Source organism: Amblyomma maculatum, chromosome 4 (genome assembly GCF_055883805.1).
Source record: "Amblyomma maculatum isolate TAMU_Amacu chromosome 4, ASM5588380v1, whole genome shotgun sequence".
Taxonomy (NCBI): Eukaryota; Metazoa; Arthropoda; class Arachnida; order Ixodida; family Ixodidae; genus Amblyomma; species Amblyomma maculatum.
In genome coordinates this window covers 115,284,044-115,310,603 of record NC_139347.1, presented here as the reverse complement: position 1 = coordinate 115,310,603, position 26,560 = coordinate 115,284,044, and the positions used below count along the sequence as shown (strand labels likewise).

The window sequence follows — 26,560 nt, the reverse complement described above, 5'->3', positions numbered from 1 at the left end:
ACATAGCTTACTCATTTTCAAGGATCCTAGAGGGCATTGTGAGAATCTTAATGTATAGTTTCTCTTTTCTTACGCATCATTTGCTATAATCATCACATCCGTCATGCTATATTTGTCTACTTATGCATTGTTTCTTGCCTGTGTAATCTTTTTGTCACTTTTTTTGTAATGTATGGGTGGTCTCTTATATGCTTCATTTTGTCTTCACTTTTGTTTATTATGCACCCAATGATGACACAATTGTATCAGATTTGTTTTTTGCATGACCCATACCATATCTCCATATCCCAAACACCTGGCGTCGTTTTTGCAATACTGCTGTTTGATAAAGGCTGTGACGCAGTGGCGTTGATGCCCGGTGAACAACAACGGGATTCATTTCCAATGCTGATACAAATAGACAAAATACAGAGCGTATGGAGAACAAATAATGCGCCTATAGGGCATGGCAGGATGGCAGCGCTTGGTAGCATTGAAACTGCTCGCTAGGGCACAGCGCACACCGGCATTCAGACCACGCGCCTTAGATCAAGAGGGGAAGTGTGATAGCCCCCGCTTGGTGCGCTGCAATCAGTTAAATCGCGGGGCCCTATTAGAGTTTCCGCTCTTTATCAAATCCTTTCTCTACTTTATGGTCGCCGCCGAATCGCTAAGTTCTTTTCAGGGCGCAAGTCAGCCCAATAAGGATTCATTCAGTTGAACGCCAATCTCGTTGTTTACTGGTCTTGGCACCGTCACCAGCACGTGACAATATGTGGCATACAAAAACTATGTTACGTACCACAAAACACCTCCCCCCCCCCCCATCAGCAGACTCAAATAAAGCGACTGGCAACATACAACGCTGACTGCTAAAACCAAGCCTACAGAGAACTCTAATAGAAGGTCTCGGCTTAAATCTATGCAAAGCAGTCGCCGTATGCTTATTGTGCCTTGGTTCTGGAACCCTAAGTTCTTTTTCCATCTCCTCTTCCAAGAAGCCACAGAAGCAGAACTACAGCATCTTTACCCCAATAAAACAGTGGCGTACGAGCCACGCTGCCGCATCTAGGCGTTTCTAGAGCCAAGGTTGGAGAACGCCATGTGAACGTGTGTCTGCGGCTTAGGGGTAGCGAGTCTTAAACTGAATCTAAAGTTCACCGATTTCATTTCCTTCGTGACAAATTTTATTATCGGAAAAGTTAATTTACTTTTATACCCACTTGTCCTATGCACGTTTGAGCCATGTTTCAGCCTTATAATCACATTTGTTGCAAAGGATTACCTTCACTACCCCAGGGATATAGCAGCGCACAAACTGATCTACCTTGTGCTTCTGCGCTAGAACCGCCTCACTTCGGTTTCTGTAATACTTCCAGCAATTGTAAACGAACACCAACACTCCGCTGCTCAAAGCGTCGGCTTATGAGCACAGCATATATCGTCCATCAGCCTAAACGAGGAAGTTTTCCATCGCCACCTACCTCGAAGAGCTTCTCCCAAGCGATTATGGTGGTTGGTGTCATGGCGGATTTGTTGGTGGCTATCATCTCCTGCATAGTCGCCGAGAAGAAGCCCTCGAAGTGCCGAGGATACACACCCGGTCGGCTCAGGTGGTTGACGGCATTCGTACGCACTAGCTCCAAGAGTGCGTCGGTGTCGTCGAGCGAATCAATGAAGGCCGCCAAGTGTTGTCCCACCTTGAGGGTGTGCGCACGAAATTTGGCATGGTCAGGCAGGTCACGTAAGGGCACGTTCTTGAAGCTGGGAAAGAGCGCCAGGTACTCGGGGTGGCTGGAGAACATGGCCATGAAAAGTGCCATGCCGTAGTCTGAGTTCTTTTGGCAGAATCGGCGCCAACTGTCCCGCACCAACTTGACGTCATGCTTTGACATACCGGTGGTATTGTCGACGGGGTCCTTACTGACCGCGTTGCCCATGGCTGCGTACGTCTTCTTCCTTGGCTTTTGCACATGCCCACGATAGGGAAATTGGTCAAACAGGAAGCTCTTTCGGATTGGCTGCCTTTCGTCGTCGTCTACTTCTATGAGAGTGCTCGTGTCATGCGGGCTAAGATATGGCTTTGACACCCGCTGAATCTTTAAGCATTCACGCTGGTGTAGGTACTTCGATTACGAGAGCATTATCGCGACGCGGAGCTGCAAATTTTAAAGAATAATGCTTATGCTAAAGTTTTCCCACAATGGGATCCTATATTTCTCGTTACTCTTGTTAGCACGACACAAGCCCTTCTGTTTCTTACGGCTCTCCCCCTGTCTGTTTTTGACCAGCTACAGCTGCGTCACGGGATATAGAAAAAGGACTTTATTTCAAGCATATGCTAATTTTTGTTCTGCCCTAAAATGCAATGCAAATCAATTACTGATCACCACGCCACTTAATTTTCGCCTGAATTGCTGCCACCCAAATTATTCGAAGTGGTTTTGTGGCGGTCTATAAGCTCTAAATGAATTGCTACGGTGGCTTTTGTCAAGTGTTGATGCGTCGGCTGGAGTTTGCTGTATTCATCAAACGAACAATGCCATCTGATACCCGCAGAGGTTTAGGGCGCATATCAAACACATCCACATTTGAAGCCACACAGGTATGTGCAGACACTGCCAGATTAAAAAGCGTGGAAGTTTTAATCTTTCAATTAACTTTTGCAGGGAAGATAAGGTAATGATACACTGTGCTGCTTGTTTCCTTAGATTTTTTATTTCAGGTTACACGGAATACTGTATTACGTGCCCACCTAGAGCGTACCAGTCAAACATTTTACAATCAAAGGTTTTTGTTTTCGCTAAGGCTTTCAAATGGTCTGATACAGGAAGGACAGAGAATTATATTTTACAGGTATCTTTAAAGTATAGGAAGGTAGTATCCAGTCAAAGTAGTCAAAAAACAAGTCACCACAAACTCTGAGGCGTACATGCCGAATATTTCTCAGAACTTTTAACCTTAACTAAAGATATGCTTTCCATTTTGCTAGTTATTAAATGTCCCCAATCTAAAATTTATTTACAAATAACTCTCTTCCCTTTTATCTCTCAATATTACCAATAGCACCATTCCATTCGTCTTCCTTTTCTCTTTCCAACCATACTATTATCATATTCCGAACTTATTTACCTAAAACGTTAACTAAAACACCTCATTTCCTTGTCTTTTCCGGCCACGTGGTGACCTAAGTCTTGATCTAAGTGATATAGAACATCTCGAATAGAACATATATAATGCCATAGAACTCTAAAATTAGACTCTTTATAGCTTGCCGAGAATAACAGCACTTCGCTCAAATTTGCCCGCCCAATCAATACACTATTTTCTAAAAAGTTTCATTTTCTGACTTGGTCATCGGAGCATCCTAGCATAATCTTAAATTCAGTTACAAATAACTCTCCTCTCAATTATCTCTAAAGCTTACATATAGTACCACTCGATTCCTCCCCTTTTTTCGCTAACGAGCGGGTGCTCCTGCGCCTGCTCACCAATACAATGTTGTGCCCGGCTACTCTAAAACTTTTTGATCCGCAATTCGATGGGCTGTGCTCGCACTGTAAGGAGGTGTCTGACACCTACCACATGGTGTGAGCCTGCCAGAAAAACCCATCTTTGCCCCTTATCCTCAACCCCACCCGAGAGAACTGGGAGGCGACCCTGTCCGGCTGCTGCACCCTAGAGGCCCAAAAGGTCTTAACGCAGCACGCCCGGGCTGGGGCAAACGCCAATGGAGTGCCTGTCTAGGCATCCCACCTAGTGTATATACCTCCATGTATTAGAATAAATGTTTTCACCACCACCACCTCCTCCCATTTTTTTCTTCCCATACTATTACCACCTTCCTAACTTATTCATGTAAAACGTTAGCTAATAAACTCCGATTTCTTTGTCTTTTCCGCACATGTGTTCAGATAACTTTTGATCAAAACACAGTTGAACAGCCACATTTATAAAACTAGACTCTCCATAACTTACCGAAAATAAGAACCCTTATTTCACAGAAATCCGCCCACCCAATCAAAAAATACACTATTTTTCTCAAAATTTTCATTTTCGTCATCTGAACATGCCGACCTCACACGTAGTCACCTTTTTACCTCGACACGTTCGCTAGGTATCAAAAACCCACATAACCATCTAACATCACTCTTATAAAAACGAGCCCTCGTACACGGATATCCGGCCACGCAGCCCAGAAATACCTATTTTAATCAAAAATTTCAACTCTTCACCTAGTTACAGGACAATTATTTTCACCCCACGCGCGACTTAGTTTTTTCCAGCACTGCTTTATTCTCAATTCTTCCTTTCTCACTTATAAATAGGCATTCTCATCCTCTCTCTTCCACTCCCCACCTCTCTAATTAACCCTCTTTTTCGTATTTTTTTTCTTTTCTTTCTTTTTGTTTTCATTTTTCCTTGCACATTTTTTTTTTCTCTCACACCACTATCCAATAGTCCCTTTTCATACTTAGTTTTTACTAATCGACTATTTGCTGTGAACGTGCTTTTTCCTTTTTTCTTCTCTGCTCCTGTTTTCCATCGCGAGAGTGTGTGTGTTCTCTTGTTGCCGCCCACTTGAGAAGCGCACCTCCAACCATTCCGCCACCACTGAAAGCGACTTCACATTAAACCATCCTAAACAAGCGAGGTACAAAATTGAGAAGCCCCTGCTTGACACACCAGAGAGAAAAAGGGCAGAGGAAGAGGCACATGAATACTCACAGACCGTCGGCACTGTGGACACACATCCTCACACACTTCAACCTTCCTCATTTCAACTCAATCCACCAAGAAAACAGATTAGATTCCAGCAACCATCAGTAGAATCGCATCAAGAAAGGAATTCGTCAGACCACAGCAGCCATCTCCCGCTAAAGAGTATACTCAAACAGCCCAGATCAAGGAGAGTGGGCCTTCTCCAATTGAACATGACCACACCACAAACCTCCTTATAGTCAATTACACACATTTCAGTAAGGAATTGGCCTCGGCTTGAGCACACGGACTAGACCCAGTCGAAAAAAACTACAGAACTGTGTCAAAAATACGACAAAATATCCTGTAGTTCTGTCGTAACCATCAGATTTTTCTGTAGTTCTGTAGTACTTTTCTGTAGTTCTGTAGTTTTTCTGTAGTATATTTCTATTGTCTGTAGTTCTGCAGTACTTTTCTGTTGTAACTACAGAAATTTCTGATGTTACTACAGAATGTTCTGTTGTCACAACAGGTTTCCCGTCAAAAACCGCACAGAAATTCTATCGTAACATCAGAAAATTTTCTGTAGTTTTTTCCGACTGGGGACAGATGGACAAAACGATCGCAACCAAGCTACTAACAGTCTTTAATAACATTAAATTGGACCTCATTACTCCCTCGCTGAAGAGTGCTTAATTTCAAGGAGCGCTCAGGGCACACTTGGAGCAACAGACTGCTCCCTCATCCTCTCCGACTAGCGAGAGGACACCGAATAAGCACCAAAGGCCTCCTCCTGCCTCCACTAAAACACTTATCATCAAACCCAAGTTCCGTAGTGGTGCCAACACAAACGCTATTGCCACTTTCACCCAGAGAACTTACGATCCGGCGGAATCTGGCCACATCGAGGTGGAAACGAGAATCTCCTCAGACAAGGTGGTCGCACAATCTGCCAGCGACCAAGGCCTAAGCAGGCTTCAAAGGACAATAAAAGAGAACTCCAGAGCTCACGAGGTCTCCCCGAGCCCCAAAAAGCCGACATTAAAAGTTGTAAGGCTCCCAAAAGAAATGGAAGAGAGGAGATCATAACCCCCCCCCCCCTGAAAAAACAAAAAATCTAGCCATCATCCCTGAGGCTAGGATCACCACCATGAGCGATTATATCAATCCTTGAAACAGAATGGTGGGGACAATAAACCCAGATAGCCCAACATACCGGCTCCACAAATGCCAACAATGCATAAGGATAGTCTGGACATCATATCCAGCATATTTAAATGTCAATATCCCCCACTGCAATCAATGCGCTGCATATAGATATGTTGCAAAACATTGTCAGAGCAAAGCACGAAATTGCACCAACTGCGTTGAGGCTCACCACCTGGACGAGTGTAGGGCAGACACAGCGAGATACAACGTCTGCACACTAGCTCGACAGCACGTGGTTGAGCACCCAGTGGGTTCACGATGCTGTCCCCCTCCCCAACTGCTTCAGAGCCAACAAGAAGCCCGTTGGCAATAAACTAGAGAACCCGGAGCACGGAAAATGGCTAACCATCAACGGAAGACCTCCCAAGTCACTTTCTCAAACACTAGACCGCTACACACACACACACACACACACACACACACACACACACACACACACACACACACACACACACACACACACACACACACACACACACACACACACACACACACACACACACACACACACACACACACACACACACACACACACACACACACACACACACACACACACACACACACACACACACACACACACACACACACACACACACACACACACACACACACACACACACACACACACACACACACACACACACACACACACACACACACACACACACACACACACACACACACACACACACACACACACACACACACACACACACACACACACACACACACACACACACACACACACACACACACACACACACACACACACACACACACACACACACACACACACACACACACACACACACACACACACACACACACACACACACACACACACACACACACACACACACACACACACACACACACACACACACACACACACACACACACACACACACACACACACACACACACACACACACACACACACACACACACACACACACACACACACACACACACACACACACACACACACACACACACACACACACACACACACACACACACACACACACACACACACACACACACACACACACACACACACACACACACACACACACACACACACACACACACACACACACACACACACACACACACACACACACACACACACACACACACACACACACACACACACACACACACACACACACACACACACACACACACACACACACACACACACACACACACACACACACACACACACACACACACACACACACACACACACACACACACACACACACACACACACACACACACACACACACACACACACACACACACACACACACACACACACACACACACACACACACACACACACACACACACACACACACACACACACACACACACACACACACACACACACACACACACACACACACACACACACACACACACACACACACACACACACACACACACACACACACACACACACACACACACACACACACACACACACACACACACACACACACACACACACACACACACACACACACACACACACACACACACACACACACACACACACACACACACACACACACACACACACACACACACACACACACACACACACACACACACACACACACACACACACACACACACACACACACACACACACGAAACATCCAAACACAGTGCACCCCACACACTTAAAATATTCAAAGCTAATGTGAACCACGCATCTAAAGCAAATGGACTTCTCCACGTCTTCCAGAAACGATATTTTCACACCTATCACTGCTCCAAGAACCGAACTATCACAACAACAAAATTACATCACTTAAACTAAGAGAAAAAAATTCTAGAATACAAGCAGACCCTTAAAATTGAAATCGTAGTACACAACAAAATTATACAAATTTTTCCACTCAAAGTCACACAAACACTCATAGCACCACGAAACACATGGCACCAACAACTTCTAATAATAAACGTATATGCACCCCCAAACGAAAACACTGAATTTCCAATATCTGAATAAGAATTAATGCTACAACAAATCAGCGGGCGCACTTTATTACCAGGATACTTTAACTAAAGAAACCCGGCTGGGGGGAACGATCACAGATGAAAAAGGGGAGGTAATAATTGAACTGTTGAACACAACTAATTTGGCAATTATCAACACACCCAATTCCCCGCCAACTTTCGAATCATCAAATGGACGCAGTTGTATCGACATCACAGCAACAACACTCAGTACACTACCTCGCATACATAATTGGGAGTCTTTGATTACGAAAATGCTAGCGACCACAAATACATCCTAACTAAAGTATTTGATAGTACCCACTCTCAACAAAAAAGACTCACAGAACGGCACACACACAACTCCTACAAAACCTCAAACACGATCGCTGGCTGAAAGGAGCCTCAAACACATCCATCCCAAACATACCCTAGTTAAAACACGTAATAAAGCATTTATACAAAAAATAAAACCTTTCAGCAAAAAGTTGTAAAAATTGAGAGAAATAGCATTTCACCCAATCCGTGGTGGAAATAGAGATGGAAATGGAGAGAAAGTGGTTAAGGCTGCAAGAAGACGTTACCAGAAAGCCACTGACTCACTAAACAAACAATACAAGAAAGCATTTATGCAATCACCTACAACATACCAGCAGAACATTTCAAACACAAGAAACAAATCATCGAAAGAATATTGCAGCCGAACATCAAATAATACATTCACATTACCCTACAAAATAGTGTGTAAGAAAATAAAAACCTGGATCAATATCCCGTCAATTCTCAAACCAAATGGCGAGCAAACAAATCTAAAACAATCAATAGAAGTTATCCTAGAAACCCTCTTTACCTCCTCTACCCCGTCCAGCCTAGTACAAAGTCAATTAGGCCCAAAACCCTTCGAAACTGAACCAAATACCAGCCAACACACCCCTGTCATAACCAATGACATCCTCTTCACGGAACACGTTGACGCAGTAGTACATGCAATTAAAAAACACATAGCTCCAGGTCCACACAACCTAACTATGCCATTCATTCAAACACTATACAGTCAACACAAACAGCTCTTCATAAACATCATCAATACCTGTCTTTCTCTGGTACATTTCCCATCTCCATAGAAGCAATCTAAAGTAATTCGAATTAAAACAGAATTCCCCCTAATCCCTCACCCAACAATTTCGACCTATAGCACTTAACTCTATATTCGGAAACATTCTCGAAACGTACGCCGCGTGTTTATTTCTTCTTATAACGCACAACCTCTTTCTTCCTGACCAATTTGGTTTCACTCACAACAGATCAGCCACGATTGCGCTACACCTATTTCTTAAACGAATGAAAGAAAATAAATCAAACAACACCACTCTAATTATTTCACTAGACATCAAAAACACCTTCAATTTAATCCAACAAAACAACATAACTAAATTTCTGAACCGACAGAACTGCCTTCAAACCCTCACCCAACTAACTGCCGACACATTAACAAACAGAACTATCTCACACCATACAGGGATCCGAAAGTGACAGTCACGCACAACCTTCCACAAGGCTCACCACAAAGATCACCCTTAAGCCCATTACTCTGGAACATCATAATCCCTGATCTGCTCAACATTACTCTCCCAGAACACACACATCGAAGCTTTTGCTGACGACATAAAAATCGCTTTACACGGATATTCACGAAAACTACCCGAAGAACGCTTTGCTTCCATTCTAAACACTATCTAACAATGGGCCTTCCCCCAAAAAACAGAATCCAGTCCTCAAAAAAGTAAACTTCCAATAACCGCGCAACAAATACCAATCAAGGCCTCTTAGAATTACATTCTGAAATCAAACTCCAAGTCATAAGCCTATTTAAAAATACTAGTTATATCATTTCGTTCAAAACTACCTTTCCGCCCTCACTTGAAGGACACACAAGGAAGTGTATATACTATCAGAACAAATTTGTCAAGGTTCACAGGGCCCTCATGGGGCATGACACCTACACACCTTCGAAACATTTACATCAACGCAATCAAAATAATAATTGTTTACACCTCTCTAATTTGGTATACAGCTAGCTCGGTAATTTCAAAGAAACTCCAATCCATCCAATGAATTCAACCCCTTAAAATAACAAAAACATCAGACACATCACCCAACATCGCTCTTCCAATGCTAGCAAACATTCCTCCTGTACACCTAACCATCAAACGGGTAAATACACTATTCAACCTACTACACAACAAAACCTCGTACAACACAAATGACGTAACCTCAACTCAGATAACAGTACCACCAGAACCGACCTCCGACAAATACGCCCCGCCAAATTAATTACCATAGACTACAACAAAAAAAAAAAAAAATCCCCCCAGAATCAGATCTCTACATATACACCGAGGGCTCAGAGTCCGAAGCCAAAACCAAAATCGGCCCCATCTACAAGACAATTACTTTTCTGTTCGACACAACATTGATTTAGGTCTGGTTTCTCGTGTGAAACACAGCTTGTAGAATTCATTAAGGACATTTCTGCTTCCCTAAAGTCCGCTGGCCAGGTCGACTGTATTTTTCTAGACTTTCGAAAACCGTTTGATTTAGTTGCCCACAGCCTATAATTACAGAAGCTTTCACTCTCAAATACCCCTGCTACACTTCTGACCTGGACAGAATCATATATTGGAGGATTGAAACAGTGTGTAGTTTATGACGTAATCAGTTCAGCAAGTGTGGGTGTGACCTGAAGTGTTTCGTAGGGCTCAGTTTTAGGTCCTCTTCTTTTTTTTTGTGTTTAAATGATATCACTAGCAATATTTCAAGCAAAATCAGACTTTCTGCAGACGACTGCTGTATCTATCGCAAAATTTCTTGGGAAGAAGATGCAGCTAATTTGCAACGTGACTTCAGCTCTGTGTTTTCTTGGTGTGAAGAATGGAATAAATCACTAAATCTCTCCAAATGCAATCTCGTCAACTTTACTAAAAAGAAACAATTCCTCTAATCAAATTACTTTCTTGGTAGAACGGACATATCTTCTGTTTCAACGTATAAGTACTTGGAAGTATTTTTTTCGAGTAATCTGTCGTGGAATATATGAAGGAAAGAAGCCAACAGTCGGCGAGGCCAAAGAAAGCATTAGCATTTGTACTTTCTCCTTTTTTTTTATTTTTTCTTCGGTTTTAACATATATTAGTAACGCTATCTGTTTAGGGAAAGATAATTAAACACAAAGTAGAAGGAAAAACAACGTGCCGATGGTGGGGACCGGACCCACGACCTCCGAATATCGCGTCCGGTGCTCTTCCAACTGAGCTGCATCGGTCGCTGTCCCTCCTGCTACTTTCTCGGGTATTATTGTTGCCTGTATACGAACCTTGAGAGTGTTCCCCAGCGCCACCCTCAATCATAGAGGTGGACGTGGAACGTCCTGTGTTACCGCCAGCGTAACGTAGAACGTGATCAAGAGCGAGAGCGAAAGCTGTGCTAGAACCCTCTTACGCTACCTATGGCTTCAAAACTGCCAGAATTCAGACCCCCGTAAACTACAAGCAGATAAATGAAGCTATACAACGTCCAATTGGTACGACAGGTCGTCGAGCTTGACGCCCGCCTTCAACTTGAACGTGACGGCTTTTTAATCGGCCCCTTGTCAAATAAAGCATGCATGCACGCACGCACCATTAACATCCGAGGTAACATCCGATACCTTTCCGTAGGACGCAAAAACGGCACGTACGTTGTCTTCCGGCAATTATATAACACATGTGGAGCTTAAGTCGAACATGTTTGTTCGGCGGGTCAATAACCAGGCCGCAGCCATCCTTAAATTAAGAGCTCACCAATCACCGCAATCTTCGTACTCGCGTCCGAATCCTTGAGAGTGGCTGCCCAGACATGGCTCATCCGATAGTCTCCAAGGCGATAACATCAGGGAGTAGTGCTGTGCTAACGAATCCAGGAAATCGTCTAGCCGGTACGGGTGGGCCCTGATATCGGATTGCAAAAAACCGTATTCGTAACGAGACGCCTTGTTGTCAGTGCTGGTAAAACAACCTGATACACACTTTCTTGTTCACTAGCCCCGTTACCGGAGTCTTGTATGGCCGCTGAAGCCGCCCCGGAGCAGCCCCTGCGTCCTGCGTCCGCTCACTGGCATGGCGTAAGCATAATCTCTAAGAGCCGCGCTTGACAGGCTCCCATCGTTCAATGAATGTTTTCTCAGATTTATTAAAGCCAACGACAAAAGGAAAACAAACAGGGGCGCTTTTTAGCTGAATATATAAAGGCGCATGAGTGAATGCGGCGGCAAAGAAGCCTACAGCGATGCAGGCTTCAAAATGCGTGTCAAATTACGAAAAGCAGATACCGCAACTATGGTTACGAAAAAGAGGAACGGGCTCGTCCAGAATTAGAACCCGAGGCCTCTCGCAAACTAAGCGAGAGTCATAGCCCCGGACCAACGAGCAAAGAGTTGAGAGGCTCCTATACCTCAGTGAATTTGTGTCATATTTATTAAGGCCATCGAAAAAAAGAAAACTAACGGTAGCGTTTTTTTATGAATATATAATGGGACATAAGTGTGTGCAGATGCAACGAAGTAGAAAACAAGGCAAGCAACAAAATGCGCTTCGAAGTACGAAAAGCCGCGACCACCACTAGAGCAAGAAAAGGAAAAATGGGCTTGTCCAGTATTTCAACATTAGACCTCTCGTAACCTAAGCTAGAATCATAACCTTTGACAAACAGGCCTTTTTATATTGCCGGTTTGGACACTGTAAACATGCTACACAAATAATAATTGAAAAACGAGTCAGCCGAGCTTAGACTTATGCAGCTGTTAAAATCGTTTCAAAACAGCCTGTTTATCGAAAAAAAAAAAGAAATCCATTCAGGTGGCTCGGACAGCCCCTAGATTTTTCAGGAAGCACAATACTTACAATAAATTTATCGTGTACAGGGCGATTCAAGATCTGCAATTCTTACTAGCATCCTCGTTTTCCACAGGCTGTGGAGGACAAGGATCATAATAAGATACAAAGGTAAGCTTTCACTCCTAAATGGCAAAAATAAATCCGATAAGGGTCCAATATAGAAGATTATTTAAGTGGTCTTTGAAAAATTGAAAGCGTTGTCCGTGGCAGAGGGTTTACCTGCCCCCCCAAAAAAAAATGCTCTATAGGTTTAGGTTTCTTGCGGAGTAAACAATTTGTCCTTGATGGAATGGATATACACTTGTCTATAAGCAGGTTTTTAGAGGTTATCTATTTGAATGCAACTTCAAGAAGAATGTTTTTGTCAATTATCTTATTGGCATCCTTTAGCTTGCTCTAGTACTTTCTGCTCAATGACTCAACGATGAACTAAACGATATATAGGCATAGGAAGCCGCACAACCAAAATATTCATAAAAATGTTCTATAAGGCACTCTGCTCAAGAGTTCCACCCGAAACCGGGCATATAGCATTCTGTACGCAACTTTTATTTCTCGCATATATCCGGTAAAAGTTCCGTTCATGCTTTAATAGGTGGATACAATGAATTGAGGAAGCGTTTTTTGCAATCGAACCTGCATAGCAGTTAGCAGGAAGGTATCGCTTTGGTCGCAAAAGAAAAACAACTTAGATAGAACCTACCTCAAGACCAAGTCAGGAAGTCCCAAGCCAACAGCTTTAAGAGGAAAGAACAAGTTGTTTGTCTAATTTTTTCCCTGACACCCACGTAAAAATAGCAAAATCTGAAATTTTTGGGTGATTCCACTTACCACCTAGAGTATATATATATATATATATTATACAATATCTCAGCTTCAAGGAAACCATCGAATACATTGGGGAGGGGGGGAATTTTGATCATTCTTTCTCCGGCCAAACTTCCGCATTCAGCTTTGACCATTCCACTTGAGCACCCGACAAAGTGAAAGCAGTTCGCCTGACGCAACCAGTGGATAGAGCCATGCGTGACTGCCACGCTGAAAATGCTTATATCCCAAGAACGCTACCGATGTCTTCTTACGTGATCCATGAACAAGCGTGCTCAGCACTTTGGCACTTTTATCTCTCACCAGCAACTCTTTCAGGCAATCATCAGCGAAACAACCACAAGTAAAGCAGCCCAGCAATATCAGAACTTTATCGCAGTCAAGATATATGACTGCAGTTCTTCAAAAAAGCTTTCCCCTAGTCTGAGCATTGAAATCCGGAACCCAAATAACACGGAAACTTAAATCCGAAAAACAAAAAGTCTACAGGAAGCAGACGACCACTTTGCAAGCATGCACACATAAGATATGAAAACCTCAATTATTGCAAAGAAAAAGAGCACAGACAGCCCAACCACCTGACGCACCAACTGAAGAAGAGACATCATAGAGCGCTCAAAATTGCATTATCATACTGCCAGTTAGGTCTTTGCTCTCAATTTTTTTCTTTTCTCGCTATAGCGCCTAAATCGTTCTCAACAGAAAGACGACTGAGTTGGCATTTCTGTCTTCTTGCTCCCGACCTCTTGCATTGAAAGTTGTAGGACGTATTGCGTCTTCAGGTTTCGTTGCCATGATTTGCTGAATTGTGCCCCTGACGAATCATGTTTTTAGGGGCCTAGAACTGCAGTTCACTCACGGTGCCTGCAGTGTGCAGGTAAGCAAGAACCCGTTCACGTATCCGTTACACATTCTCGTAGACGCTCAAGACACTTTCGGCTACAATTACGCTGCCGCAAACATGCACGGTCATTGCCATCTCCCTTCACTGGCTCTCTGAAAAGTGCAAAAACGTCGCAGCGATTCGGCCCCTCACCATTAAAAAAGCGGCTCCCCCGGCTGACTCGGCTCGGTCGGGTCATTGGGGTATAACTTGATGGTTGGTCGTCTCATCTCGGCCATTTTTGGCGGTAACTCTCAACTCCTCTCCCAGTCGAGTTTTTGCGTCTCGACCACTCCGTCCTCATAAGACGCTCTCCGGGAATGACAGCGGGAGCACACTGAGTATGGTCCATGGTATCATCGCGTTGTACGCAGAGCTCGACAAGGCCACCATCTATGTGGTGCTCCTGGAAACCGTGTTATCTCAAACGGCAGTTGACTAGTTGCTTAGGGCGTTGCCGTTGAAGCTGGAATCTGAGTCAGCTGTAGCCACTACAACGGATTTCCCTGAGCTCTATACCGGCCACTACTTCTTGCAGTGGTAGCCTGCTCAGCATCCGACTCTACCATAGGCAGCTATGGGCGTCCTCCCTGGCTACGGGTCCGGAGACACTTGGTAGGCTCGAGGGCACTGACATTCTTTGTGGCCAAACCGGCGGCATGACTCGCAACGTGATATGCTACACTAACCGCGAGATTGACCTGGTCTGCGACCATGCAGTCAAAGCGGAGGCCTGCCAGGTACAACAACAAAGGCAAACTCACCGCGACGTTCACTAAGTGCGCAAGTTCATCAAGCGTCGCACAATCCTTTAGTCAGAGGGTCGTGAGCCTAGTCGTTGAATATTTCTTCGATACACCGTGACCGCATCACCGCTTCCTCGAAACGTCGATTACTTTACCGAAATCCGCGAAAGCGAGGCGCGTATCTTCATCCAGGACATTGTGCAGCAGCAAATGTATTTCCACACGTCATCTTTATTGGCAGGCTGAATAACAACGCAGCGGCTTTCTTTACTGTTAGGTATTCCATCTTCGCTCACGATCTTCTTGGCAGCAAAAGCATCCTTGAAAGTAGCAGCTTAGACGTGGATCATGCAATACACGGGAAGAAGTGATAGCTGAGCCAAAGCGTCTATAAAATCTCCTATTCGATATGAGCGGGACGTAATACCAGCATGCAAAAAACCATGTTTAAAACGAAACACCCTTCTTATAGACTTAGAAAAATGAACTGGAAATAGTCACCCGAGTCAAAACACCTCTCTCAACGGCTGTACCGGAGCCCGTACTAACTCGTCAAACACGCTTCGTGGCCGACATACCCCTGGTCCAACGAGCCGAGCTGGAAAGGCACTCATCGATTAGTGAATTTCAATCACATTTGCTGGCAGCCAAAAAGGAGGAACAGTACCAAAGGCGCCTTTTGGTTGAATATATAAGGGTGCATCAATGTCAGTTAATCAATCAATCAGCTTTATTTCCAACCAGAAATACACATGAAGGTGTGCTGGTCAATCTACGCACGCAGTGCTTGTGAGATGACCAGGCAGCCAGTGCTGCATGTTTTAGAGGAAATAAATCATTACAAACCCAGAAACAATGCACCATCGAGGGAAAAAAAACAAAAAAATCACGCACACATAAGCAGAATCATAACACCAAGTTTATCACTAGGCAAAAAAAAAGAAAAAATGATGTGAAAACTCACACATCACAATACAAAGATAAACACCACTTCCTTACATTTTTCAGCATTTTCTTTCGTGATTTTGCCCCATACAGTGTTTCTCTTAGTTCATTAAACTTTCCCGGATAATAATAATGTCTGGCTTTATTTCCATAGTTAGTGAACACCCTTGGTTTAATGTATCTCTCAGTTTTCGGCAATGATACATCTTTTTTTACTAATATCTTAAAGGCATTTAAATAGAAATGCGTGTGAATAGTAAATGTGTGCAGGGGCAACGCTTTCTACAAGGACCCGCCACGTAAAATATGATTTGATGTAGGTGAAGCATGCCTGCCACTATCGCGTGGAAAGAGAAAACAATTGTTCGTCCGAGATTGGAACCATGGAGCTCTCCAACCCAATTTGGTGTCAAACCCCTTGACCAGCGACGTTTTTCATTTTTTGCAGATTCAATTCCACAGCCCAAAAGAAACGTATAAAGAGACATTCTAAAAATAACAACCACACTTTGGTTGTGGTTACATTACTGAAACCGCTTGAGAGTATACTAACTCATCTAACACAAAACACTATGATGGTGGCTTCTTTTCAGCCTTAAAGGCTTCTCGAACATATATGACACTCACAATTAAGTTAACTCTTACAGATCGAATGTTAATATCAGTGCGGTGCACAAAGTAGTTTCCTCATGGCATGAAAAATGAAGACCATAAACATGTCATAGGGCACGCTCCTATAGTCATCCACGGGCGGGAAATGGATACCGTATGGGATTATGGGCAGTTCTTTTTTAACTGGCTTTAGGATCTCCCAGTGAAAAACGGCCTTCGAAAAATCGAGAAAAATATGATCAGCTTTTTCTGGCTTCCGACAAAGAAGGCAGTTTACCGCCCTAGGAACAAAAATTGCTTTAATCTGGAGCCAGTGTTTTACAGCGATCGTGTCACTATGAAGTTGAAAAATAAAATGTTTTGAAAGAGGCTGGAAAATCCATCATTTTGAGTGTTTTCAAAACGTAATTTGTGGCGTTATTGGCAACATGCTATCGACAAGATCCCTATAGAACTTCTTTCATGAAACAGTGCTCAGATATTCCCACTAAACGCGCACCCTTAGCATATATATATATAGGTGGAGGGTTGAAGCTTGAATGATCCGGTCGTCACCACCGAGATTCTAACAAGGCCTTTGCATCACCTTCTCTCCCATCAGCGAACGTCACGACAAGCGCATGAGCGATAAGGTGTCAGCCACTGAATCGGCGCGTACAGGCTTGAGTAAAGGGGCGAGATGACATCATGTGACTAGACTCAGATTTGCGCTCGCACCTTCATTTGCTGGTACTTTATCGCCATCCGCCTGTCGTGACGTAGGCTGCTGGGGTGCGCAGGCCTTGTCAAGATTTCGGTGGTGTCGGTCCGGTAGGGCATAAACGTGAAGGAGATGACACACGGTAGCAAAACAGCAAAACTTTTATCCGACGTTTCGGCCGGTGTCCGACCTTTGTCAAGGAATGTACGTTCCTTAACAAAGGCCGGACCCCGGCCGAAATGTCGGATTAAAGTTTTACAGTTTTGTATTCCACCCGTGCGTCATCTCCTTTACGTTTATATATATATATATATATATATATATATATATATATATATATATATATATATATATATATATATATATATATATATATATATATAACTAGTACCCTCATTTCCCCTTCATTTATCTGCTTGTAGCTTACGGGGGTCTCGGTTCTGGCAGTCTTGAAACCATATATAGCGTACGAGGGTTCTAGCACAGCTTTCGCCCTCACTCGTGATCACGTTCTACGTGACGCTGGCGGTAACACAGGACGTTCCACGTCCACCGCTATAGTTGAGGGTGGCGCTGGTGCACACTCTCAAGGTTCGTATACAGACAACATTAATACCCAAGAAAGTAGCAGGGGGGACAGCGGCCGATGTAGCTCAGTTGGAAGAGCACCGGACGCGTTATTCGGAGGTCGTGGGTTTGGTTCCCACCATCGGCACGTTGTTTTTCTTTCTACTTCGTGTTTATTTATCTTTCCCCTAAACACATTACATTCCTAATTTACGTGATTATGAAGTAAAAATTAAAAAAGAAAGACAAAGTACAATTCCCAATGCTTTCCTTGGCCTCGCCGACTGTCGGCTTCTTTCCTTCATGTATTATAACGAGTACCCTCATTTCCCCTATATATATATATATATATTTATATATATATATATATATATATATATATATATATATATATATATATATATATATATATATATATATATATATATATATATATATATATATATATATATATATATATATATATATATATATATATATATATATATATATATATACGTATATATATATATATATATACCCTTAAGCCTTGTCATTTTACCTCTCCCAATGTAACGACAAATTAAGGTATATATTCGCAGAGTCTAACTTGCACTGTTCAAGAACTCATCATTCTGGTTCTGAAAAATAAACAAAATTCGATACAATCTGTACCAAAACAAATGCACAAAGCTCAGACCGGCAGTATGTTTTGTGTCTTTTATTTCACAATTAACTCGTACTGGTCTGTATTGCAAAATTTTCCTGGTTTATATGCAATGCTCCTAATTAAAAAACTTTCAAATTACTAACTTTTTCAAATACGTTATTAAACTCAGGTACGCAAGAATGCGTTTGCAGAGCCTCAATTATCTGGCAAATACAATTCCCAAAATTCTCTTCGACTGGTCTGACATTGAGATCAGCATGACGAGTAGCCAATCACTGTTTCCGCAACTATGTAAGCCTAATAATATTGCCATATCATACGGAACATTGTTGCCATTTTCTACAGCCAAGAGCTGAATTTCATGTGGGTTTAAACGGAAATCTTTGTGTAAAGTTCACTGTAGGACATGCCAAAAGAAACCCCCATCCCAACAGTTTATATACACATGCTCAACAGTATCCGGCTTTCTATGCAAAATACAGTTCACATCACATGACATAAATATTTCCTTTTTTTGCCAGCCATGTGTTCGTAGGCTGAACCCCTACATGAACTTAAAGAGAAGACATTTCTACGGCAGGCTGTAGAGGCTTTTTGTTAACAGTTTTCAATCCGCTTCGCCCCGGCCCAGAAGAGTATAAGGGCCGGTACACAGGACAGGCAAATCTATTTCAATAGGATTTTTGTAGACACTTTTTCTGATGACATTTCCTAAATATTCCACTAACATCGGATACATAACAACCATGTTGCTTCAACAATATCAAGAAAGTAAGCAAGCGTTCCTCCATCGAAGTGACAGGCAGTCGACACCCCTAAGATTGGCAAAGCTCTTGCCAAGCGAAATTACCAAATGGTACTTAAAAACGGATCCTTTGCATCTCATTATAATAAGAAACGATTAACAACTTGACGCCAAACTAAATGTGGCAAAGACAATTCACCATCGCCTACTCGAAGCAAAGGGTTCGTTCGACTTGTTTTCTCATATGTTGAAGTCCAGATGAAAGCTATAAAGACCATGTGTATCTTTTTTTATTTACCATTGACCAGTGACAAACCTGCATCACATACCACCCTTTTTTCAAAAAAATAAATAAATTGCTTGTTGTCGCAGGAGCAAACATGAACAATTGTTTCAGCCTCCTTTTTCAGCCTTCTTCATCAAATCATTAGTTTGGAATCGCCAGTTTGGGCTCCGAAATACTTTTTCGTGTCGACAACCACGTAATATTCTCGAATATGTGATGCTTTGTTTCGCATTACCTATGCCAAACCGCAAACATTCAAGCAAATTGGCAGCGCTCCCAGTAAGCCTGCAAAACATCCTTGATCATACCCACTGCCAGAATAATGCTCTCGTCTTTGCGGAGTAAAGCTATATCGTCAGCCTGTGCTAAAATTTGTACTTCATATGACGGCAGTGCTAATTCAGGGTTTAAATTACTGAATGTTTTTTCAGCATGGTATCTATTTACGACCAACGAGCCGGGCTTAGTGAATTCATATCATATTTCAGGGGGCCAACAAATAGAAACTTCACACAGGCGCCTTTTGGCTGACTATATAGTGGCGATTGGGAATGCTCTACAATTCGAAGTTCAATCAAATTGTCTTAAAACACTGCGGCAAGAAAAAAAAAGAAACTTAATAAAGAATATGCAATAAGTACACGTTTGAGACACGTTTGAACGTCGGAATTAGTCGAATGGGATCCATCCTGGTGCTGGTGGTGGCACAGACATTCTCTTTGAGTGCGTAGAGCTCGCACCTAACAATGACGATGCGAATGAACCTGCGTTAAAATGATCAAAAAGTAAGTGTAAAATTGCTGGCTGTAAAGGAGAGGCCAGAATAGGTCAGGAATGTGCAGGAATGAAAATGTATGTAACAAAAATTGATATATTTTGGTCTGTTTAAGGCATCCAATAAACAGATATAATTAAATTATCTGATCATGGTGGCTTCTGCCTCCATGCAAGTTTTAAGGAGATGCACATATAATCCATTGATTCACGAGGAAGCCGAGGACTGAAATTAAGAAGCCGAAAACCAAGCGCGCGATTGGCGTCTTTGTGTAGTGGGTCATGCGGCGCACGATCGTAGCGCACGCTGGGCTCAGCGTCCGTGTAGATAAAGCCGATTAGAGCTTGGCGCCGTTCGAGACGACAATCGGTGGAGTAGCGAGATTTAGGCGCACCACAAAGAATCCGTTTCTTGAAGACATAGCGCAAAAAAGACGGGGACAACAGAGATGTAGACAGGAAAGGCGCTAACTGACAACTTTATTTTCGAGGAAAACCGAAAATAAAGTGGTAGGTTAGCGCCTATCCTGTCTACATCTCTGTTGTCCCCGTATTTTTTGCGCTATATCTTCAAGAAACTGCTACCAACTAGCCCAAACCAAACATCTGTTGAAAGAATCCGTGGCAGCTAGACCGTCCCCGATGATATTGAATTACGGGCGAAACTTCCTGACCTACGGTCTCAGTCAAAAACCTCGTGTGAAGGGTGGCATTTGAGCATAGGGAGCGCTAGAGTGAAGCAGCAGCTGCGGCTCCACGCGCATTGTTAACTAGGCCATTGCCATGTTTCGCCAATTTTATTTCTTTCTCCGTTTTTACGCGTATATCATCACTCGGTTCCCCTTTGCGCCTCATTGCCCGTGCGTTGGGCCCTACATAAAGCATGAGCACACGCATGCCACAGACAGTCATATCCTGCCGGCGCATATGCCAGCTTTCCCAGTTGAATGGAATCGTGCTTTCAAAAATAGACGCAGAATCCGAGTTCTGTTTAACCACATGAGGGTTTAGAGTTGTATGGCTTAGTATACAAAACTAACCTTGTTCTCGGAGATAATCAATTAGCGGTCGCTGGTTATAATCTTGTTCCGTTTCTTGCTCCAGGCCCAAATGGGAAAATTCAGAACATACAGAGCGCCTTAAAAACAACTGGATCAAGTGCTTGAAAAAAGGAACCACTTGCGTACCTTCATACGCTGGCATTAAATGAAAATTATCGCACAGCCAGCTACAGCCATATATCTCTCGTTTACTACAAACGCAAAACTTTATCGATTAAAGTGCCCCAGAGATAAGATCTTTTTGCATCGAACGCACCTTGGATAACTGAAGCAGCCCGCAATTATCATCATCATCAGCCGGATTAGAGCTGTTGCGGGGCAATGCCATCTCCCATATTGCTGTAACTAGCCCGCTCCTGTGCTGCTGCATGCACTTGACCCTTGCGAACTTCTTAATCACACGTGTCCAATAAACTTTTTATTTCCCCCTGCTATGGTCTCCTACAATTGGAATCGAAGTTCGTACCCTTTGCGACCATCGCTTTTCCTCTATTCGCACTACATTCGCCCTTCCGTGCCTATTACTGCTTTATTTCTACTAGAATGTCAGTAACTAGAGCTATTTATCTGACTCACTCTGCAGATTGGCTCCTTCTTAAGGTTACATCTATCATTTTCCGTTCCATAGTCCTTTGCGTTATTCTCATCTTAGTAGAACCCTTTTCGTTAGCACCCCCGTTTCTGCCCCAAAGGGGAGCACAGGTACACAGGTTCACATGGAAGCTTTTTATTTCTTGTCGTTTTTTAAGCTTGTAATAATACTTTGTGTAATCGGTATCTTAATGGCAACGTGTAAGCTGCTTTCCAAGATGGCCTAATATTTCAGCATTTGCGTTTTTTTTTTTTTCAGATTACTCTTTCCTAAACATTTGAGTATGTAAAACGAAACGAGTAGTGAACACTGGACCGCTAGACTGTCAGTTAGCACCAGATGGTTCTATTTAACTAAGACACATTGTCTTTCTTACATGCTTTGGTGTGCTTTAGCTTGCACGTTCAGTTATGCACCCGAGACATTCCGTCGGTGGCGAAAATATTTATTTATTCTCAAAGGAGGAACCCTGCCTGAACAGTTGCTATATTAAAATTGTCACTTGAGGATTCGCCGTCACCAGCGTCTGCCACGCGGTCATGTAACTGCTGGAAGTTTTCACCGGTTTGCTGTAGTATTTTTTTTTTTCTTTCTACGAGAAGGTTGTTGGCCTGGCCACCTGTAGTGAAACTCTCTGGCGAACGCTATTTAAGTTTGTGCTGTCGCATCCGTACTTGGGTGCAACGGCAGCGTTTAATCGTTTTGAGAGCTCCGCTGCGAAAGGGTAATTCTTTCTTGGGCCTTCAGTTGAAATCTGCAGTGTTCATCCGTCATCCCTTCGGCGTTTGATTCCACACGAGCCCCGACAGAAAACGCGTCGGCGTGGAAGTTGCCGCAAAAAAATGGTAAGGTTGAGGGTATTCAGTGGACCTGCACCTAACCGAACTAATTCGGTAGGATTTATTCATTTGAGCTGCAGGGTGGTTATTGTGGTAACTGCCGGGATAAGGAATATTTATTCCTTATAGGTTTCACACGAGGAGGGGCAAAAAAAAATTAGGGCACCTTAAATATTGGGCGGAATGGTGCTTTTTTATTCCGTCATCTATTGCGGCATCTCACTTTCTTTAACAAGAGCGAGATGATGTCCCACTATAATAGCAACCACCATCAGTCCTATATTCCAGGGTCAGGGCAGATGCCTCTCTTATATTCCTCCAATTAAACAGTTCCTTTGCTATCTGTATGCAAGTTGTCCCGAAAACGTTCTGGCATAAACCACTCCCCTGACTTCTTGCTTCCCCATGCTGCACCTTTGTTCTCTTGGAATCCTGTTCATAATTAATAGTAATCGCTCGTTTCCTTCCTTTGGAATTTACATGCCTGTTCGTATATATTTACGCTTTCCTATTTTGACTGAAAAATTACCGTAGCATGTTCCGCCTTAACCACACTGCAGGCTTCCTATTTCGTAACGTAAACCTGTCTTTCTTTTCTCAGTATAGTTCTCTGCGCTATTCACAGCGTTATTTAATCATTGTTCGGCACTCTCCACGTTTCTTCCTTACAGGCGAGTGTCGTAGCACATGGCGCTATTAGATGGAATATTACGCCACAAAGTGACGTAGGTTATCAGAGAGACAGTAGTGGAAGGCTTAGGAGAGATTCGAACCACCTGGGCTGCACTAACCTCTACTGCCTTCACACGGTACACGAGCTCTTTGCGTTTAGCTTATATTTAGCGTTACCGCCCCAGCCGCAATCCAAACTACATAAATGTATAGCCCAGGTGCTCAAGGACAAAGCAGGGTTTTTTGATGATGAGCATGAGCTGCAAAATGAAAGAATATCTGTATGGAAGATGAAATTCGGATTGCAGAAAATCAACAAAAGGGATCATTAACTTCGGGTCTAAAAGTGATTTGCTCACATTATAAGTTATAGATGTCAGGCTGTTGCACAAGTTTCAACGTTCATCAATGCATTACATTCGAAATATTGTGCATTTCTAAGCAATTCATGTCTAACTGTTTATCAGGGCAAACAACATCGACACCGGGAACCTGCTATACATACCTTAGACTTCATTACCAGGCCGTCCCATCTGCCAGTAACCGGGGCTGCAGGAATATAGGGCTTAAGCGGAAAGACTGGCTGAAACGACTTTAATGATACTTGCCTAGGGTAAACATGTGTCTTTCATTTCTCCTCTATCATCCAAGCTTCCTGGAGGAGGATAACAATTGTTACAAAGAAGCAATACGCTTCAAATATGAGACACTATAGTGCAGTAATAAATTACGAATAGAGAAGACCATGCATATTTATAGAAATGAACTTTGTTCCTATTTTACTACTGCTTGTTTTAAACCAGTTCAGGATAGGCGAACTCTGCGCAACTCGAAAGAAAGAAAAATGGCTAGGCAACAAAAGGGAAACGACGGGACAGTTACGAAGTACACCTAAAGATATAGAACAGCCAGCAAAACAGATAAAGGTATAGGGGATTGTTTTTGTATTTTTTGTGTCTATGCACAAAAAAAGAAAATATTTGTTGACGCACAGGAGAATTGATTGTAGCGTAGTCGCAAGACAATATGTTGCCGGTGAGTGCTGAAATCATAACCCCGCTGGTTTGCAAGCAGCGCTACTGGTTGAGATATTTACTTACCACCGTTTAATGCACATAGTGCGATCGCATCCCCTCTTACTCTTCTCTGGACGTCCGGTAATTTTTCTCCGCAATGCTGCAGTTTGTAACGTCAGGAATATGCTGCGATCCCTATCGACCAATGAGAATTTTCAACTCGCACCAACGAAGGATCTTCTGCCAGATTGATATTCTAGACATGTTTGATAATACGGACCCAAACTAGACATATTTCTTTCACACAACACCAGAGCCATGCTTCCTGTGGAGGCGGTGTATTGTTGCGGCTTTGGCGAACGAGCGCATGCAGCAGTTTTTATTTTGCACTCGATGCCGTCGCATTGCTGACCCTGCAACCTTCCTTACTATTAGCACGACGGAAATCATACATGTATTCCTTGGGTGACGAACAATCCACCGACACGCTTGCTAAAAGACAGTAGTAAAAGGATGGCGCTGGCCTCCAGCACGAAAAGGCTTCTACAGGAAATAGGTGGAGGCAGGGGACGATAGCGGAAAGTACGTAATGGTGTATGCCTGTTCAAAACATTGAAATAATACTAATAAAACTCATGTATGGGTTAGCTAACTTATGGCTGACTTCTGGCGCCGTCATCGACACGAGAGATGCCGTACGTCACACACACAAAAGATAACGCTGAGAGACGTTCCAACCTGTTTTGCGCGCACAATGGTTTCGATTCCGGTTTGAAGGAAGACAAGATGGTGTTCCAAGGCTAATAAAAAGGAGTAAACGTGAGAAATTCTGGGATTGTTCAAGAATACATCCACACGAAAAAAAAGTTCGCAGGACAACAATACGCATGGAGGAAAGGAAAGCGAAAAATGTGAGAAAATTAAGAAACAGGAAATAACATCGGGCCAAAAAAAAAAATAGAAATCAACCACCAGTTAGTAGCGTGCGCTTCATAGGTGTGAACGTCTTTCAGTGTTATCTCTCGTGTCTGTTTCTGACTATGCAGTACCACCAGTCACCAGCCGAACTTTAGAGAGGCACTTCACTACTGTCTCCTATAGTGCCACTTAAGTTAGGTTAATGTATCTTGTCAGTGTGTTCAGAACATATATAAGCAATATTAGAAATGACGATCAGTAATGCTAAACTTAAAATTGAACTTTCATTTTAGAAGCGTCACATTATACCAGATGCATTTTTGCCCGAAGCGACTAGAGCACATACAGAATATGTACACCGGCATCCCCAAGAAGTGCGCAAAAATACTTTTCATAATATCGCATTTAAGGGTGAACAACGCGACGCACGTTGCTACTACCGAAAACAACTAACACATAAGCGTGTGCATTGTGACTTGTTCGGGGCGAGAAAGAGAATAAACTTTATTCAATTTGGAATATTATTGCACTCGCAATGATGATGCAAAAAGAGATGAGATATAAATGATCGAGGAGTTAATTTCCTTCAACTTGGTTGTTGAAATCGGACTTGATAATGGAAATAGGTAAAATTCTGAGATTAATATTCGAGTCCTGCTACCACAGAATTCTTTATGGATTTTATTAGAGTCCGTTTGAAAAACAAGCATCTAAATTTTCTGGAGTTATTGAGACAAATCTAACAGATATTTACATCGTAATGATTGAAGTCGTGTCCGAGAAATGTAGAAGTAACTAAGAAAGTACATCAGCGGTGCTCTTCTACATGAAAAGAAATGGACTGATTGATCAGAATGTTAATTCGAACATGCTTTTTGATTTAGGTGATATTGC

The 26,560-nt window shown here is 42.9% G+C and overlaps 1 protein-coding gene across 1 annotated transcript in view; it reads left to right on the top strand.

Moving 5' to 3' along the window:
* Positions 1–15,203: 15,203 nt before the first annotated feature.
* LOC146192190 (vitamin D 25-hydroxylase-like) overlaps positions 15,204–26,560 on the top strand; it is a 48,198-nt gene continuing 36,841 nt past the window's right edge. The window contains exon 1 of the mRNA XM_084600420.1: positions 15,204–15,284. Coding sequence (XP_084456546.1) covers positions 15,204–15,284 — 81 coding nt within the window. The remainder of the gene's footprint in view (positions 15,285–26,560) is intronic.